This window comes from Bacillus rossius, chromosome 16 (genome assembly GCF_032445375.1).
Source record: "Bacillus rossius redtenbacheri isolate Brsri chromosome 16, Brsri_v3, whole genome shotgun sequence".
NCBI lineage: Eukaryota > Metazoa > Arthropoda > Insecta > Phasmatodea > Bacillidae > Bacillus > Bacillus rossius.
In genome coordinates this window covers 38,645,884-38,665,064 of record NC_086343.1, presented here as the reverse complement: position 1 = coordinate 38,665,064, position 19,181 = coordinate 38,645,884, and the positions used below count along the sequence as shown (strand labels likewise).

General features: G+C 35.5%; 1 protein-coding gene across 1 annotated transcript in view; it reads right to left on the bottom strand.

Moving 5' to 3' along the window:
- LOC134539890 (cytochrome P450 4C1-like) overlaps positions 1-19,181 on the bottom strand; it is a 158,661-nt gene that overhangs the window by 12,045 nt on the left and 127,435 nt on the right. Inside the window, exons 22-25 of the mRNA XM_063382239.1 lie at positions 8,785-8,888; positions 8,361-8,429; positions 4,667-4,835; positions 1,683-1,862 (exon numbers count right to left, since the gene is read on the bottom strand). Of these exons, the coding sequence (XP_063238309.1) occupies positions 1,683-1,862; positions 4,667-4,835; positions 8,361-8,429; positions 8,785-8,888 (522 nt within the window). The remainder of the gene's footprint in view (positions 1-1,682; positions 1,863-4,666; positions 4,836-8,360; positions 8,430-8,784; positions 8,889-19,181) is intronic.

The window sequence follows — 19,181 nt, the reverse complement described above, 5'->3', positions numbered from 1 at the left end:
AAGACAATATTCTTAGGTGTGTCTGGTAATATCTCCTATACTATTCCTGGGGCCCGCACTGAAATTAATGTTTTTAAGGGTGTCTTGGCTTGCTCATCTGTACTGTACTGGGGGTTTTCGTTTAAAGGCAATTATCCTAGTGGTGTCTGGCAGGCTCACCTATACAGTTTTTGGGCCCTTTTAGAAAGGAATGTATTAAAGGTGACCTTTACAGTCATAACTTTAAAGTTAATGGTGACAGTGCTGACAAGCATGTAGCCTAGGCGTGTCTGGCAGGCACATCTTTACATTCCTAGTGCCCATGCTGAAAGGCACGTATGTGTTGGGTTGTCTGGCAAGCTCACCTATGCAGTTCCTGGTATCCATGCTGAAAGGCACGGAGCCTTGTGTACCTGGTATGCTCAACTACACAGTTCCTGGTGCCCGCACTGAAAGGCATGTATAATAGAGGTGTCTGGCAGGATCACCTATACAGTTCCACGCTGAAAGGCACGTAGCCTTAGGTTGCCTGACAGGCACACCTAAATAGTTCCTGGCAACCATGCTTAAAGGAATGTAGCCTAAGGGTGTCTGGCTTGATCATCTATTGAGTTTCAGATGATCGCGCTGAAAGGCACGCATACAAGGGGTATCTGGCAGGCTCACCTATACATTTCTTGGGACCCGCGCTGAAAGGCACGTTTGAGTTGGGGTGACTGGCATTCTCACCTAGGCAGTTCCTCGTGTCCACGCTTTAAAAGGCATGTATCCTAGGAGTGTTCGGCAGGCTCACCTGTACAGTTCCTGGGACCAGCGCTGAAAGGCATGTAGCCTAGGGGGTGTTCGGCAGGCTCACCTATGTAGTTAGTGGTGTCCACACTGAAATGCATATAGCCTAGGGTTGTCTGGTAGGCACACCTTCATAGTTCCTGGTGCCCATGCTTAAAGGCATGTAGCTTAAGGGTGTCTGGCATGATAATTTTTTTCAATTACGAGTGACCGTGCTGAAAGGCACCCATACTAGGGGTGTCTGGCAGGCTCACCTATGCAGTTCCTGGTGTCCATGCTAAAAGGAATGTAGCCTAGGGGTGATCGGCAGTCTCACCTATACAGTTTCTGGGGCCCACGCTGAAAGCTATGTATGTGTAGTGTAATTTGGCAGGCTCACATATGCAGTTCCTGGTGCCAAACCTAAAGGCACGTAGCCTATTGGTAACTGGCAGGATCATCTATACAGTTCCTGGAGCCCGCACTTTAAGGCATGTATGCGTAGGATAGTCTCGCAGACTCATCTACGCAGTTCCTGGTGCCTATGCTAAAAGGCACATAGCCTAGGGTTGTCTGGTAGGCGCAACTACGCAGTTCCTAGTGCCCGCGTTATAAGGGACATAGCCTAGGGGTGTCTGGCTTGCTAATGTAAATAGTTTTTTGTGACCCTACTGAAAGGCTTTTAGCTTAGTGTTGTTTGGAAGGCTCACCTACACAGTTTTTGGGGCCCTTTCAGAAAGACATGTATTTTAGTAATGTCTGGCAGTAATGTCTGACAGGCATGTAGCCTAGGGGTGTGTGGCAGGCTCACTTATGCAGATCATGGTGCCCGTGCTGAAAGGCACATATCCTAGGGGTGTCTGGCAGACTAATGTATACAGTTCCTGAGACCCGCGTTGAAAGGCACGTATGGGTACGTATGTAGGCAGGCTCACCTATGCAGTTCCTGGGGCCCGCGCTGAAAGGCACGTATGCGTAGGGGTGTCTGGCGCGCACTCGCTCCGCGGTGAAGTTTTCTGGGTTGAAATTGTCAGGATCTGGGAAGTGGCGCTCGTCGCGGTGCGTGTTGTATATCAGCGCGCTAACAGTGCAGCCAGCCGGCACCGTGTATTGCCCTGCAGGGCGCCAACACACCACTCGTTACTGCCCTCTCGGAGACAACAAACCTACTGCTACAAGGTTGGTATTGTACCTCCTTACTTTTCAAATTTAATTAAATGGAAAATATTAGTTTTGTAAATCACGTTTAGATTTGATTACTTAGAGTGCAAATACTGTTCAACTTTAGGTGAATGATAATTTTTAAAGTGTTGATAGTGATTTAGTTTTATAATTTCCTAAAGTTTATTTTAATTTTTTAATTCATTAAAAATACTTAGGAAAATGGTTTTATTATTATCTTGTTCATTAACTTCATTGTAAAATCTATTAAAAAGTATGGCCATTATTGTTATTTATTTTGAGGTTTGATTATAAAATGAAAATATTAAGATCTGTATTTCGTATTAAGAATTTACTACGACAATTTTCAACCATATTTTTTAACGAATGTGACATTTACGTTTCAAATATTCATTACTAATAATAAAACTGAATTGTCAATCGTGCAGAACCATATAATGTGCTTAAATATTACACTTAATGCTGAACATTACAAGGGTGGCAACACTGCATGAAGTGACGGTTCGTTTTTTTTTTTTGGTCTGAAGGCGTACCGAGGCAAAATATCTGAGTTGGAGATATATAAAAAATGAAAAATGGTCTTTATAATATTTACATAAATATATTTGCTAACAAGGGCTTTCAAAAATTATTTAAAGGAATAAGGAAACAGATTCTTTACTTTGGACTGTTTAGCAATACGATACGTATTTTATTGGTAACAAATATATAGTTTAACACAATGTAGTCCCAAAAAATTATCATAATACTGAACTCGAGCTTATTATAGTGCTAATCATTTTGAAATATTTTTTTACTGATAAAACTATAAAAAAATGTTCAAAAGTGGTAAGTACTAGTGACCAATAAAGGGGTGTTCTATAAATGTGATGGTGTTAATTTGAGGCAAAAATATTATGCCACTAAACTGAAAATGTAAAATTAAAATTCGCGTGAAATATATTAATTTGGTTTGGTATGTTCAACGCTGTTGAATTGTTTTGTTGTTTCACTTACCTTATTAATTAAAACAGGGAATAAAGGGAAAAAATCATCACTCCTTCCTAGGCATAACTTCAAGTGCGTTAAAATAGTTTTATACATATTAATACTATATACAACTTTGTTTGAAATAATTTTTGATACAACTAACCATTCCTGCAATGAAAGGACAAAGAAGTGTTAAAGTATACAAAAATACATTACTCCCTTTTTAGTAAACTATTAAATACGTTACACTGTATTGCATATATTTTACAATATATTAAACTTGTATAAGGAACATTTTTTAAAGAAATGAACTATCACTGAACGGTGTTGAAAAATGTTTGTAATAAAATAATTAATACTTCCTTGCCATGTACACTATCAAATCAGTTATTATTTATTTTAATCATTATAAACCGTTATTATTTTTGTCTAAAAAAATTATTTCAATAAACGATTACCTCAAAGAGTGGAAGTAACAAATAAAATCCGTCAGAAATTTTTTGCTAAATTCCTAAACATTATCTCAAACTTTTAGCGGAAACAAATTTTTAGGAGATGAACTATTAGTGCAAAAAGTTGAAAAAAAGAGGTTAAAAAAAGTTAATATACATACACTATCATGTTTGTTCAAATTTATTGTAAAACTTCTAAACATTATCTTAAATTTTAATCTAAAACAAATGTTTATGCGACCACACACAAGAGATAAAATATAATATGTAAAGGTAAAAAAATATATCATGACTACCTTCTTAGACATAGTACGATATTTTTTATAATTTTACATTGCATTGAATGAAAAACGGTTGAATTATTTTCGCTGCATTGAATATAATAAAATACTCAATCGAACAGATTGTAATAATGGGGGACTTATACTTACTTACTTATATTAAAATCACAAAAAATTACAGACGTTTTTATAAGTTGCCACAACATTCTAAAACAAATAGGTACCTCGAGTTTCGAAGTCTATATGCGACTAAAGGCTCTGCCTAAATGGATTTTTTTATTTTGCTTTAATTCGTTTTACCTTAATTTATTTGGACCTCTATATTAAAATGTTTTAAATCTTGTGCAAACAGAGTTTTGAGGATATCGGATTTGAAGACTGTTCCTGATGTTGATAAGTATGGATATTATTAAATGTGACGCCGTTGATGAGGCAAGCAGTGTGTGACTGCAGTGTGTGTGATGTGTGAGGTTTGACGTGTGACGTGTGAAGTGCGATGCGTGAGGTGTGAGGTGAGAGGTGTAAGGTGTAAGACATGAGGTGTGAGGTGTTAAGTGTGAGGTGTGAGGTGTTAAGTGTGAGGTGTGAGGTGTTAAGTGTGAGGTGTGAGGTGTAAGGTGTGAAGTGTGAGGTGTGAAGTACGAGGTGTGAGGTGTGAAGTACGAGGTGTGAGGTGAGAGGTGTAAGGTGTAAGATGTGAGGTGTGAGGTGTGAAGTTTAAGGTGTGTGGTGTGATGTGTGATGTGTCAGGTTTGATGTGAGAATTGTGAGATGTGAGGTGTGAGGTGTGAGGTGTGAGGTGTGAGTGGTGAGGAGTGAGTTGTGAGGTGTCAGGTGTCAGGTGTGCGAGGTGTTAGGTGAGAGATGAGAGGTGTGAGGTGTGAGGTGCGTGGTGTGAGGTGTCAGGTGTGGGGTTTGAGGTGTGAGGTACGAGGGGTTAAATGTGAGGTGTGTGAGGTGTTAAATGTGAGGTGTGAGGTGTGAGGTGTGATGTGTGAGGTGTGAGTGGTGAGGAGTGAGTTGTGAGGTACTTGCCGAACTGCAGGTCACAGGCCGCGCGGCGGGAGACCGAGTGGACGCTGGGGTACAGTCGCAGCGCCTCCTTGATGACCTGGCCCAGGTACTGCATGTCCTGCAAGTCTTGCATGCTCGCAGTACGCTCGCTGCCCGCGAAGATCGCGCACAGCTCCTCCGCTACGCGCGCCTGCACAGCAGGGACCCGCGTCCTTACCGTCGTCAGTACCACATAACTATGGCACACTCACGACACTATGGTACACTGCCCCCCCCCCCCACACGATATGACCTGTCAGTCGGAACTGCCGTATGTGTGCAAGGACGGTGGACTGATCAGTCAGAACTCATGGACAGACGAACTGACGGAATCTTTATTGAATAGGACTGTGAGTTCTAGAGCACTCAATACGAACAGCCTTGTCTCCACTCCAAACTATTAGACCAAATACTGAGTTTAGTTTAAGACATATTTGTTTGTACTCTCTGTTTACTTTGCTTTTATTTCAAACCAAAAAACCAACTGCATTTGTAACATCCAAAGTTTTTTTCTCCTTATTATTCATTGAAACGATACATTGAACAGAAAAAGCAACCATTAAACTGATAGTGAGCAGGGAAGGCTTTCGTTCAGTATAACCTGTCAGTTCAGACTCTTTGGTCCGAACTGAGCACATGGACTAATCGTGTGTGCAGAGTGCTTCAATTCAGATCAAATTTTCTTCTCCGGTTGGTCAGGACAATTGACTGATCGTGTTTCCTTGACCTCAAGAGTTGGGTTACCAGCTATGAGGACTCCGAGACTGTAATGGTAGCAGTCATAGCTGGGTGATGTGACTATTGCCCTGAACGAAGTAATTGTGCAACGAACTCATTTGGTGAAAAATTGCACCATCAGTTTTACCCCAGTCAAAACTAGTACCGGAGATGGTAAATTGTCGCCCTATCCTACTAGAAGGTGTTAGTCAGCCGATGTAGGTAATATGTACAATTTCCAGCAAAATACATGTTAAATTATGATTTTTTGAGAGGTACATAAGTGACTAGTAAAATTTATTTTTTGTTACTACTTATTGTTGGTTATAAAAACGTGTATCATCTTTTTTAAAATATTGCTGTGTGCTTTGTTGGCTGCAATTTTTGCTGCACATAATTTCTTGTTCGCTTGTGTTACCTAAATTTTCTAATAAAATTACTTTAGGAAACTGGTGGATCTTTTAGTTTCAAAGGTAAAACTGTAAAAGAAAAACTTGATTTCACCTAGATTTAAGTGCCTCTATATTTATTGTACTATAAAATTAAGTAAATATACACAACAAAACATTAATTCTACAGAAAGGTTAAAAATTATCTTAATTTATGTTTATATAGTGATAACGTATATTAAAATTATAACATTCAATAAGATAATTGACTAATATATTAAACTTATTAGCTTACATTAATAAAAAAATTATAATTCCATCATTTAACGTATGGCCCGGACATAATTAGACTATTAATCTTAGGTTTTATTTGGCATAGATACAAAAATCAAAAACAATAAAATTTTTAACGAAACAATCCAAAGGTTTGCACTTAGAGGGATAAAATTCCCGAAAAGTAATATTTTTTTTTTATTTTCCAGTCTTTTCAACGTAGTGATCTAATGGTTACACTGTAAATATAAAAAAAATTCTGGAGGACCGGAGATTTGACGTTCACTAGCTGAATGTGAGCTGTTACATGGTGTCAAGTTGCCTTAGTCGTCCTGTTTGCTGGAGGAAGGAGTCGAGGGTGGTGTAGTTATGTCCACATCTGGCCCTTGGACCATGTTAGTGATGTTAGTGAACAAGCCCGAATCGAACATGATCTGGCTAACAGAAAGTTAGTAAAATAGGCAGAAAATGCCCACTAAAAACAGTGATGGTTGGGGAATAAAAGTTTGACAAAAACTCACCAGACAGGGAGATGGGTTCTAGCGTCAGCCAAGTAGTCCGCTAGGATACGAAGCTCGCAAACTCGCATTTGTCACGGACGTTTTCATAATAAAAAATTAATAAAATCTACCGAAGTATGACTATTTCTACGAGGCATGCAGACTGACTAACTACTGATTAAGAAATGAGCTGTAGGGACAACATCCCTTGCCTAGCTGACTACATATTTGAAACGACGACTGGACTTAAGTCTTGTTGAGTGGTTCGCCGGTGATACGATGTTGTCAGTCAGTTGTCGCGGCGGGAAGTATTTTTGTAGCGGTAGCGACTTTTAATTAAAAAAAACTGCCGATGGCTTTCTAAAGAAAATGGAAAGATGTCGGCTGCCAGACCGAAAAGACCCGAAAATTTCCGAAAGGGTGGTCGAGAAATACTGACTTCGATATCTCGAAGTTGGTGGTACTGACGGATATCAGCGCAACCTACTGAGGGGTGTCCGAAACAAGAAAAGATCGACTCGCACGAGGCGACTGCTAAAGCATGGAGCTTATTGAGGGATCTAGTGCAGCGCTCTGGTGGCTTGAAAAAGTACTACAGGTCACAGCTTGTTGCGTGAGGCACCAGGGAGGCAGACGTTGTTTAGCGGCCGTTTAAACACCCAGGGGAAATAACTCGCAAATCTGCCACGAGAGGGCAGAGGCAGTACATTCGAAGACCGATGGGCGTCCTTTAATTCAGCGGGGGTTGATGGCCGGCCACTGAACTGGGCATGGTTCCCTGGAAAGAAATTTGCGGGGGGGGGGGGGGGGGGGGTGTGGAAAATGTGCTGGAGGCAGTGGGAAACTCTCTCGGCAGAGGCCGGAAACATCTCGAGGGCTTGAGCAAAACGATCTGTGCTTGTGTCTGATATCGCTCGCGTAAGGCTGGCTCTGAGAAAATCTCCGAGAAAACAGTGCCCTGGGAGAACGCTGACATAAGCCATCTTGATCATAGCTTGGAGGAGAATTACAGGCGATGGACGTGCACTATAGCGAGGATAAAACGAGCGCACAGAGTGACTCGCACTGGGTTGGTAAAAATCTGACCTAGTGCAGGGAAGAGATTGGGGAGACTGGTATGACAAAGATTAAATAGGAGTGTACAAGAGGTGGAAAAAGATTAAGTCTTAGCTGTGAGAATGACTTGCAAAATTATTTTTGAAAATTTAAATTTAGAATTGTGCCGATAAATTCCAATTGACGGCTTATTGTAACAACCCTTGTTCAATCCAAAAACTGGCGAATTTAAGAGTATTGTTATAATTCTAGTACGCTGCAATTCCGGTATGGGAATGCTATTGTATTTATTATTAACAATAGTATTTATTCTTATAATTTCATCCAATCAACATCGGAAAGGTTTTAATTTAATATATATAGCATTGTTTAGCTTCACAGTCAATCTTTAATAGTTCCAAAACCAATTGATGATTTAAATTTAAAGTTTTAAGTTTAAAAGGGCCTTTAGCATAGAAAAAGTACTAGAATTTCGGTGCTAAGGTTAGAGTATTGTCCGTTCACATAAATTTGTGGTTTAGTGCAGTGAATCATTATAAGGTAGACTGAATTGCTCGGAGGAGGAAGAACTAGCCACCATGCCACATTAATGTTTTGACATAGTACACCTTATCAGCAGTGAGTGGGTTCGTAGAGTTTCTTCTGCCGGACAGGTGTCACTGTGCTCAGCACATGCTCATCAGGACAGCCACGGCCTTCAGGCTGTCACCACACTTGAATACTCATGGAACTGTGTCGTACCTGCACGTCAGGGTGCAGCCCCAGCAGGAACAGACTCCAGGTGATGGCGACGGTGGTAGTGTCGTATCCCTGCAAAAGCGAACCAGCGGTCACTACTGGCACCTCCAAGTGGCCCGTTGGACGAGTTATTAGTCACAGTTATTAGTTTGCTAAATCAAGGAATCAATAAAAAATTTTCCAAAGCCACAAAAAATATCTTGCAAAAATGTTTCGACAGATCCATAGTTTAGGAGATATTTCACATTTATTTTTTTCCAACCTATTTAATTCTTTACTATGTACAAACGGTAAAAATTACAGATATTCCGAGGCTACAACAAATGTGAGTGTACCAGAAGAAGGAACATGAGATTTTCGGTTAATAAATAAGGTTTGAAGTGATTTAAAAACTAAACCTTTGAAAATGGAGAAAGTCGACGCTTGCCTCGAACATGAAGGTGTCCACTTCCTCGCGGATCTCCTCGTCGGTCATCCCCTCCATGGAGGACGTCTGCAGCAGGAGGTCCAGGAAGGCTGCGCGCTTCTTGCCTGCCGCAAGCGGGCACACGTCAACACCTGGCCCACCGTCACCTGGGCCCGACCTCTCGGTCACAGCCAGGTCAGTGGAGATGGGCACAGACAAGAGATACTGGCGGAGGCAGCGGCCGTGGCCTGTGGTGGAAGCTGTCCAAACCTCACCTGAAGCGATCTTGGGAAAACCGCGTGAAGCCGAAAAAGTGATGGCATATTAAACCCACAATCTCTAGAACACCATACACATTAGGGCGATTCTTAAAAGACCAAAAATAAATTATTTTTATTTTTGCTGTAGTTCACCCCACCATTTTGTTCTACCTGATGAGAGAAACCAAAAATATATTTTTTTGAATTTTTTTGGACAATTTTTAGGGGTTGCTACCAAGCTTTGAAGTTATAAAAAATATTGCAAAATTAAAATTTAAAAAAAAAAGTTTTGTAGGGAATTAATATTTATTTTATTACAACCCAGTTGTTTATGGTTTTTCAGTATAAAAATATTATTAAAACCTAATTTAAATGCTAAAATTATCTCTATTTGGTTTTTTAAACATACATAATAAAATAACTGGTAAATGGTGAAAAAACACAATTTGGCAAATAATTCTTTTTATTTTCATTTCCTTACAAATAGATATCAAACAGGGTCATGTGATAAAGTGTCTGAAATTATATATATTTTTTGGATTCTTAACGAACAGTAAAAATTATTGTTTTAATGTAACGATGCAATAAAAATACATACAGACACAGAGTCTTTTAAAAACTATTCAAATCAAACCTAACCAACTGCTATAGTCCACTAGACAGACAACAATGTGGATTTTTTGTAGTCTGGATACTTCTGCCTGAAAGATTTTACAAGTAATAAAATGTACTGTTTCTGGTCTTCATTAAGAGTAAGAATTTTATTATATTCTTGTGTAAGGGACACTCCTCTCTCTACAGTATCATTTACTATCTTGAATGACTTCACTATGTCTTTCATATTGATATATTCTTCGTCTTTATTCGAATCTACAATGTTTTTTTCAATAAACTTTGAATCGATTCCGGCGATGGAAAAGAATCGTTTTGTATTACTGCTGACAAAATCCTCCATCCCTTTCTTATTAATAGTGTCCAGGTCAACAGTGATGCGCTTTGGAGAGAATTCAGCTCCTTCTTTATTCAGTGCTTCCACCATTTTTTTCTTTGTTGCATTTGTAACGTTATCATCAAAAAAAGATAGAACAATCAGTTCTTCAGAAATGTACCATAAATGGCCACAAATTTTGTTCAATGCCTTTTTTGCTAAAACACTGTTGACTTCCTCATATTTCTTCAGCTCTTAAAGGAGCGCTAAATCGTTCCTTGGTGCCGAACATGCTGATGGAACTAGGAACCAAAACTTTATGTAAATAATGACTGAGAACATACAGATCTCAAGCAATCCTTTTCCTTCGAGCTTCGTCAATTTAAATTGTTCTCTAAATAAGAATATTTTCAGAGATAAATTGATTTGGCCATCCATCGAGCACGGTGAAGACCCGCAGGCTTCTTAAATATTACACCTTTTTCTGGAACTCCTCATAGAAATATCATGCTTAGCTGCAACAGTTCCTTGTAGTCATCTCTTGGCTGATATTCACTTAGTTGTTTTTGAGAAAATGTAATTATTTCATCTTTAATATTCTTTATATTGCCCATAGATTCTACATCATTTTCAACTGTAAGATATTCTTCTTTATTGAGCGATGACCAACATTTCTGGAATCTCTTGAATAACAAATTATCTGGCCCTGAAGAAGTTCCTAATTGGTTTTGTACGATGGATTCGAGCATTATTTCCATAATATGGTGCCTACATGGTAGCCAAAGCATTTCTTTATCCATTTTCTGTTCAAGTAAAATACAAGCCCCTTTGCGTGATCCAGTATTAGATGCAGTTGTATCAAAACACATACTCTTCACTTTATCAATTATACCCCAGGAAACGAGAGAGTCATAAACTGCTGATGCTATTTTTTCACCCTCTCCAGATTAATGTTTTGGTATGCAAAGAAGCTGATCCACTCCTTTCCCTGAAACTAAAACTGGAAGACGATCGACTACTTCCTGTCCTGTAATATCTTCTAAAATTTTCCCATCCCAGTGCACAGTTAAGGGTACAGCAGCTTGAAACTCTTTTTTTATATATTCTGCTATGCTCTGTCTGCATTTAACTCGCTGGCGGCGTATGGAAGAAAAATTTATATATATTTTGCAGGATCACATCCCAGCCGATTGAAAGTGGATGTAAGGACAAGAGCTGCTTTGCGATTACTTATTTTTGCAACATCCAAACTTGTAGTCAATTCTCTGTTAAGCAGCTTTTTTCTTCCTCTTTTCTTTAGTCCTATGTTTTGTATTTCCCCAGATTTAGATGTAGAAGGCCCCTCAAAGTCACTGTCGTAATCATGTGAGGATTCATCATCGGAAAAAATGCTAGGAATTTCTGATTTACACGTGATTGCGTTAATACTATCACTTTATTTTGCCTTAAGCACCTCCATTCGAGCCTTTTTACGCTCTTGCTCTTCTTCCTTCTTGGATAGTTTCTTTTCAATGCCACCTATTTTTTCCTGGACGTCCTTTTTCACGCTGCAACACTAAAAAATCTCTATATTCTTGAATTTGAATCATTTCCAGTGCCTTTGCATGCGCTACATCAAATAAGTAATCTAAATTGTAATTCCATGTTTCTTCTTTTTGTCTTAATACTGCTGATCTTTTAGATTTGATCTCTTTATTTTTCTTCAGATTCTGCCACTCTTTGAATAACTTTTCTACTTTATCAACAACATTTGCTGTCTGGTAGGTATCCTAGCCTTATTCGAAACGGCTAGCAAATCTTTAGAGGTCGAATAAGCAGCTTCACGAATCTTTTGCTTTACTTGTTCTTTATAATAAAAAATACGGACAGTACTTCCCGTTTAGATGGAAGTTTGGTATGAATGAACGTTTCAGACATCTGTCCGACCAACAATTTTTCTATATTTTTCCTTATATAAATTGCAGAGTTTTTACTATGTTCCATGGTAAATACTTATAGTTATAAAATTAGTAACCATAAATTATACGACTTTCAGTTTAAATTCATAAATTTGCAGCCTACATAGATAAAAATTTTGCAAGTAAATAATATTTTTTAGTTTGTTGTGTAATTATTTGGTTTACTATTTAAACAATGAATACAAAAACATTTACTATGAATTCATAAACAAAAATCACTATCAATAAACAACTTTAACCACACACTCACAATCATAGTTACTTTTAAAAACACTCTGGATAAGCTACACGAACAACTGCACAGATCAGACAGGCACACTGCCCAGACAGGTACTGACAGGAAACTCACACATGACCTCGGCTGTGGGTTGGTTGGTGAGTGGTAAAGGGGGGATTTTTAGGGCGAGGGAGGGGTGAGGTTGCTTGGAGGGGAGTCTCAGCACGACAATATTCCCTTTATAGGCCAGTCAACAAGTAAGCTATTTTTACCAGCAGACCTGAAAACTTGATATAAGGGTAATTCGAGGACGCTGAATCGAATGGTGCTAATTTTTTGAAATCAGATGTGAAGTTTTTGGAGAAAAGGGTTAAAAATTTGTTTGACTCAGTTTTTCTCAGAATATAGGCGTTTAAGTGAAAAATGTTTCAAACTAAAGTTGTGTATAATTAAACAATACATAAAAAAGGTTCCCAGGTCCATCTGCGTATTTGCAAACATGAGCGAGAAATATTGGAAAGAAAGTAGTAAAGCTGTTAATTGTAAAAGTGGTGCTAGTGTACGTGCTAGCGTACGTGTGAACTAAACACAAACGAAGGGTCTTCGGTTATTCTCGGGCCTCTCCGTCATGGCTAGCCAGTGCGAGTGAGACGGAAACATTTGACCTTCCTTTTTATTATTTCACGCGTTAGCGAGTATTTTTCGTCTTTGGCCATCGAGTATGGAGCGTTATATATATCTATATATATCGGCGTTAAGAAGCGGCGTTTTTAAATCGAATCGTGATATGCCACGTCGTTTTCTTATTTATTGTCAAAAATAGTAACCACAAATAAATGAAAATAAAAAAATATTTATTTTTAACAGAAACTAATAGTTTTCGAAACCATTTTTCTTCAGTCAAGAGTAAAAATAATGAAATAGTTTTGTGTCTGGACATAAAATTAATTGATATAAATTTTTTGCCTTACAAAAATTTATTTGTTCATCAAATTGAAAAAGTATTGTTTTTAAGATGAAATTAAAAATTTTAAAAAATATTCCTAGTAAATACTGCTTAAATTGAATACATATTTGCAAAAGTATAATTTTATACCTATACATAAAATTAATTTTAAATATACAGGAAAGGATAATAAAAAAACCTAGAATTGATTTTTTTGTCTAGATATAATTTTATTCAGTTTCAAAGTCGTTAAAATTGCAGGAAAATATTTTAATGGGCCATAAAATAATTGGAATTTAAATTCAATGAATAAAAATTATAATACGCCTGCGTGCCTATTCAAACTACAAATTTTAATACCACAGTTATAAAAATTCAATTAATTGGAATAAATTTTATAACGCACGAAATTTGTATTTGGCCCACACAAAATAGTCATTGCCAATTTTCACGATGTGAATAATTCAAATATTAAAAATCAAATAAGCTGCATTATTTTAATTCCACGAAATTTTATTCAAAATTTAAAATTATATACAGAATTATAACTCTAATATTATTATATATATGTTTTTAATTCTGACATTAAAATTTGGGATATTCAGTTATGTAAATAATTTTAATTCTGAAATTAAAATTATTGAAAAAATTATCAATAAAAAAACGTGATAGTTCTAAGAACAAGGTGACTGATCAAAAAATTGGTTGTCTGTAAAGTAGGTTCACGGACGATATTTTAACGTGACAACGTCATAACAAAACATTGATGAAATGATTGCATACTTTTATGAATAAAATTGAATCATTTTTATTGAATTATCACTATTCTGTATGGATACAAAGAAGTTTAATTAAAGTTTAAATTGTTTAGTTTAGTTAAAGTACTAAATTTAAAAGCTACTTTTGTAAAACCTATTTAATAAAATAGATTCATAGGCCAATCGAGTGGAAGATAGATGCGGCGCAAACGTACAATGAGCGTAACGGGACAATTTTTCGTGCGTGCAGCCGGCGTTCATCGATTTATTAGACGTTGTTACGTCAAAAACTGGGCGCTCCGGATTCGTGTATCGTATTCTGTTCGTTTCGTGTACAAATTGTTATTACTGTTGTAATTATTAAATTTTTTTGTAGAATTGTGTATTGTGCCGTAGGATGATTCGGAGCAGAAAATTTGTTTAAACGTTGTATATCTAGATTTTCAAACGTGTTGTGCTGTGTAAGTTTGGTATGCTGCATCTACGCACTTCCAACTTTTTTTAAAACTATAGGTATCTAGGTAAGTTCAATATTCACATATGTTATTCTCATCTATATATATAAAAATTTAGCTTCCGTATGTATTTGGCCGCAAAACTCGGAAAGTATACGATGGTTTGGATTGACATTTTTACAGAACATTGCATCTTAACAGAAGAGTGTTTATATGAAATAAAAGTTTGGGAAAATCCACCGGAAAAGTCGGAAAAAAAAGTTTCTATAACTAAATATCATGGTCACCCAACTTAGTTGTGACCACGCTCGACGATGCTGTACCATATTGTCGAAGTTCAAGCACATCAGGCTACTCGACCATTGTGCCTTGACGACTATAATTTACACAAATATGTATATATATATATATATATATATATATATATATATATATATATTTCAAGAAAGAATAAAAAACTTTATTTAATTTGAAAGTATATTCTTTCGACTCTATTGATAAAAATACGTTTAAATTAAAAAATATTCAAATTTTTGGAGCACAGTAAAAAAAATGCATTTAACCACGAATATGCGAGTTAAACTTCAGAACGATCCAACAGCAGTCATATTTTCAAGACAATTAATTGAAGTTGGTAACGGCACTGTACCTACAAATCCAGAAACAGGAAAAATCAGCTTATCATCTGATTTATGCAACATCGTAGATTCAAAAGAGGAATTAGTAGACAAGGTATTCCAAAACATCGAAACAAAATTCAAAAATCATGCATGGTTGAGCGAAAGAGCCATTCTAGCGGCTAAAAATGTTGACGTACACGATATGAACAATAGTATTATAAACAGAATCGAAGGTGAAACAATGACATACAAATCTATTGATTCAGTAGTGCACCAAAATGAAGCAGTGAACTTTCCAACGGAATTTCTCAATTCACTCGATGTTCCAGGATTACCACCACATATTTTGAATTTGAAAATTGGTGTGCCAATTATATTGCTTCGAAATATCTGTCAGCCTAAATTATGTAATGGTACACGATTAGTAGTTAAAAAATTAATGGATAATCTTATTGAAGCAACAATTTTGATTGGACTTCATAAAGGTGAAGACGTATTACTTCCACGAATGCCACTTATTCCGACAGATATGGCGTTCGAGTTCAAACGACTTCAATTTCCAATACGCCTTGCGTTCGCTATGACCATCAATAAAGCACAAGGACAATCTTTGCAAGTGTGCGGTTTGAATTTAGAAAATGAATGCTTCTCTCATGGACAGTTATATGTCGGGTGCTCCAGAGTCGGTAAACCATCTGATCTATATGTTTATGCAAAAAATGGGAAAACAAGGAATGTAGTCCTTCCATTAGCTTTACAATAAAAATATTTAAGCTAAACACATTTATATTTCTTCTATTACATTCCACAGCCATGCACAGTAAAATATTAAATTAAACAATGAATTAATATTAAACTGTGCCACAGCAAAGCGTGGCCGGGTTTAGCTAGTATACAATTATAATTGTAATCGAAAGAGCTCGGACGTATTAGATTCACTTAGAATTTCTATAAAATTTCGGTTGCTAATGAATTAATTTTTTTAAATAATTTATTATTATTATTTATTATAAATTCTGTTTCATTTAGCATTTATTTATTATTGGTTAATGAATTCATGAAATTATTTTTTATCATTTAATAATTTTATATCAATGAACTATTGATTAATAATAATTGATCGATAATGTGTTGTCAGTTTATTTAAATTAAGAAATATAAATTAATATTTACTAATTGTTAATCAATATATTATTGATTAATATATAATTTTTAATTATTTAAAATTTTAATATAAATTTAATTATAATAAATTCTATTAAAATTTTCTGTTGTAAGCAATGAATTTTTCATTACAAAATTGGCACGAAGTTGAACGTTCTATGAGCTATTTTTTGTTAATATTTTCAGAACATTGACACATTTTGCTCCGCTTCTATTTTACACGTGGTTGTCATGTGGTTCTCAAAACAATTGCTGTACGCACATGTTTTTATATTGTAGGCGGGACCTTTGTATATTCTGTTATGTCTACAATATTCGAGCATAGACATTTTATAATTCCTATTTCTTATATTTTAGAAATCTTTAAGTTAAAAAAAAACTTTTAAAGATATGTTGAAATGTTTGGGTAAATCTTTTTTAATGTATAAGGAAACTTATTAAGCAGACATTTAGACACAGTTTCGCTTATCTAAGCGAGTATAGTTTTAAATTCTTAAAACATTACGTCTTAATTCTATACTATGTACATAGTAATAGAAAACATATTAAAAATAATAATTAAAAATATATTAAAGAAAGACTTGCCCAAAATTAGTAAACGCTTTCAACGAAAATAAAAGTATAACATTAATTATTTGAACGCTAAGATAACTATAAACGAACTATAATGATTATAATTAACAAAATTTTATTGATGACTGACTACAAATTTTCAAATAATTAAAGATGGGAATATATATAATTATTAATAAATAATTATAAATTATTAAACAATTATTAAAATTGTTTCGGAAACTATTGGTTTCTGTTGAAATGAAATATTGTTTTATTTTTATTTATTTATGGTTTACTATTTTTGACAATAAAAATTAAAACGACGTGCCATAAGCATAACGATTCGATTTAAAAAAGCGCACTTATACGCCGATATATATATATATTTATATATCACATATATACATACATACATACATACATACAATAATAAAACGACGTGCCATAAGCATCACGATTCGATTTAAAAAAGCTCACTTATACGCCGATATATATATATATATATATATATATATATATATATATATATATATATATATATACATATATATATATATATACATATAAACACACACACACAAACACACACACACACACACACTAGCTCTTACCCGTGGTTTCGCTCGCGTTATGTCCTCAAATAATTATCAAAGATCATTGCAAAATATATATATATATGGTAATTGTTGTTTTGTTGCGTGACTGGAATCATCAGTATTTAAAAATTCTAACATACAATTTAGCTTAAAAAACTGTCCACAAGCTTTATTGAAATATGTTTAACTATTACAAGAAATTTTTTTTTAAATTTTAACATTTTAAAAAGTTCAAAATATTAACGTAGAATAAATAAATAAATATTCTGCCCCCATTGTGTGATCCGGAAACTCGTTCCATTACATAGTCGAGGAGCATCTAGATTTTGTATAAGCGTAACTTGTACATTTAGTTTCATTTGAAGTTTACGTGAGGCTACACCCGCTAGTTCAAGTGAATTAAAAAACTCCGCAGGATATGAAGTGCTTTGTTCTGTATCCATGATTGTATCTATTGACAAATACTCCTTCAATTCCCATTGAACCTCTTTTAAAATATAAGTGTAGATTTTACTAACGATATAAATTTTTTTGGTGCCAAAATTGCTCTTGCGTACAACCACCGATCACTATTCAAATTTTGCTGCAAGTCCGGGAAAACTTGAGTAATTAGATCAACATCATTTTCACTAAATTACAAAATTATATTGAAAGTAAAACATAACCTTCAGCAAAAATGTCCAAACAACAATCACTGATGAAAATAAACAGAAACTTAACCTCAAAAAAAGTTTTTAAAATTGCTTGGTGGTGACAGAAAAATAAAATTGAATAGTGAATTGACCGCCGGTATTATATTATTAAATAAGCGAATTATTTAATTTATTTATTGAAACGCCAGATGGCATTAAATTTCATTAAAATTACTCAATCTCACAATCGGACGTTCATACATAGCCTACCAATATCAATTTGTTTGCCCTTCGGAAAAAAAATACTGTTTTTTTATTTATAAAGTGTTCTCTGTCCTTTACTATACCCTTGAAAATATGCGAACAAAATTTCATGATGATCGGTTATGTAGTTTCCGCGTGAAAGTGAAACAAAAAAAAAATTATAAACTAACTCACATTCGCAATATAATATTAGTAAGGATAACTATGAACGCTCCACACTCGATGGCCAAAGACGAAAGATACTCGCTAACGCGTGAAATAATAAAAAGGGAGGTCAAATGCTTCCGTCTCACTCGCACTGGCTAGTCATGACGGAGAGGCCCGAGAATAGCCGAAGACCCTTCGTTTGTGTTTAGTTCACACGTACGCTCGCACGTACACTAGCCCCACTTTTACAATTAACAGCTTTACTACTTTCTTTACAATATTTCTCGCTCATGTTTGCAAATACGCAGATGGACCTGGGAACCTTTTTTATTTATTGTTTAATTCTACACAACTTTTGTTTGAAACCTTTTACGCTTAAACGGCTATATTCTGAGAAAAACGGAGTCAAAAAAGTTTTTAAACCTTTTCTCCAAAAACTTCACATCCGATTTCAATAAAATTAGCACCATTCGATTCAGCGTCCTCGAATTACCATTATATCAAGTTTTCAGGTCTGCAGTTAAAAAGTGCTTACTTTGCCTCTTGTTGACTGGCCTATTAACGTCTAAAGTGGTGGTTGGTTGCTCAAGTATTTTAAAATTACTTATTTCCTTATATTAAAATTTCATGTGCTGCAATATTGGTAATTTTATAAACTTTATACTCTGGTAGCGACCCCTAAATTCGTTTTAAATACAGCCAAAAAAAATTGTAGACCATTTTACATGTGAGAGAATAAAATGAGAGGGTGAACCATTACATTTTTTAACCTTCATTTTTAAGCATCACCCTAATACACATGTCTTACTATTGTGACCCCCGCCTAATGACGCATGATTCATAAGTCTGTCAACAATGAAGGTCAGTAAAGGTTTAACATATGTTACCTTAGTTAATGCAGTATGAAGAGATTTAAAT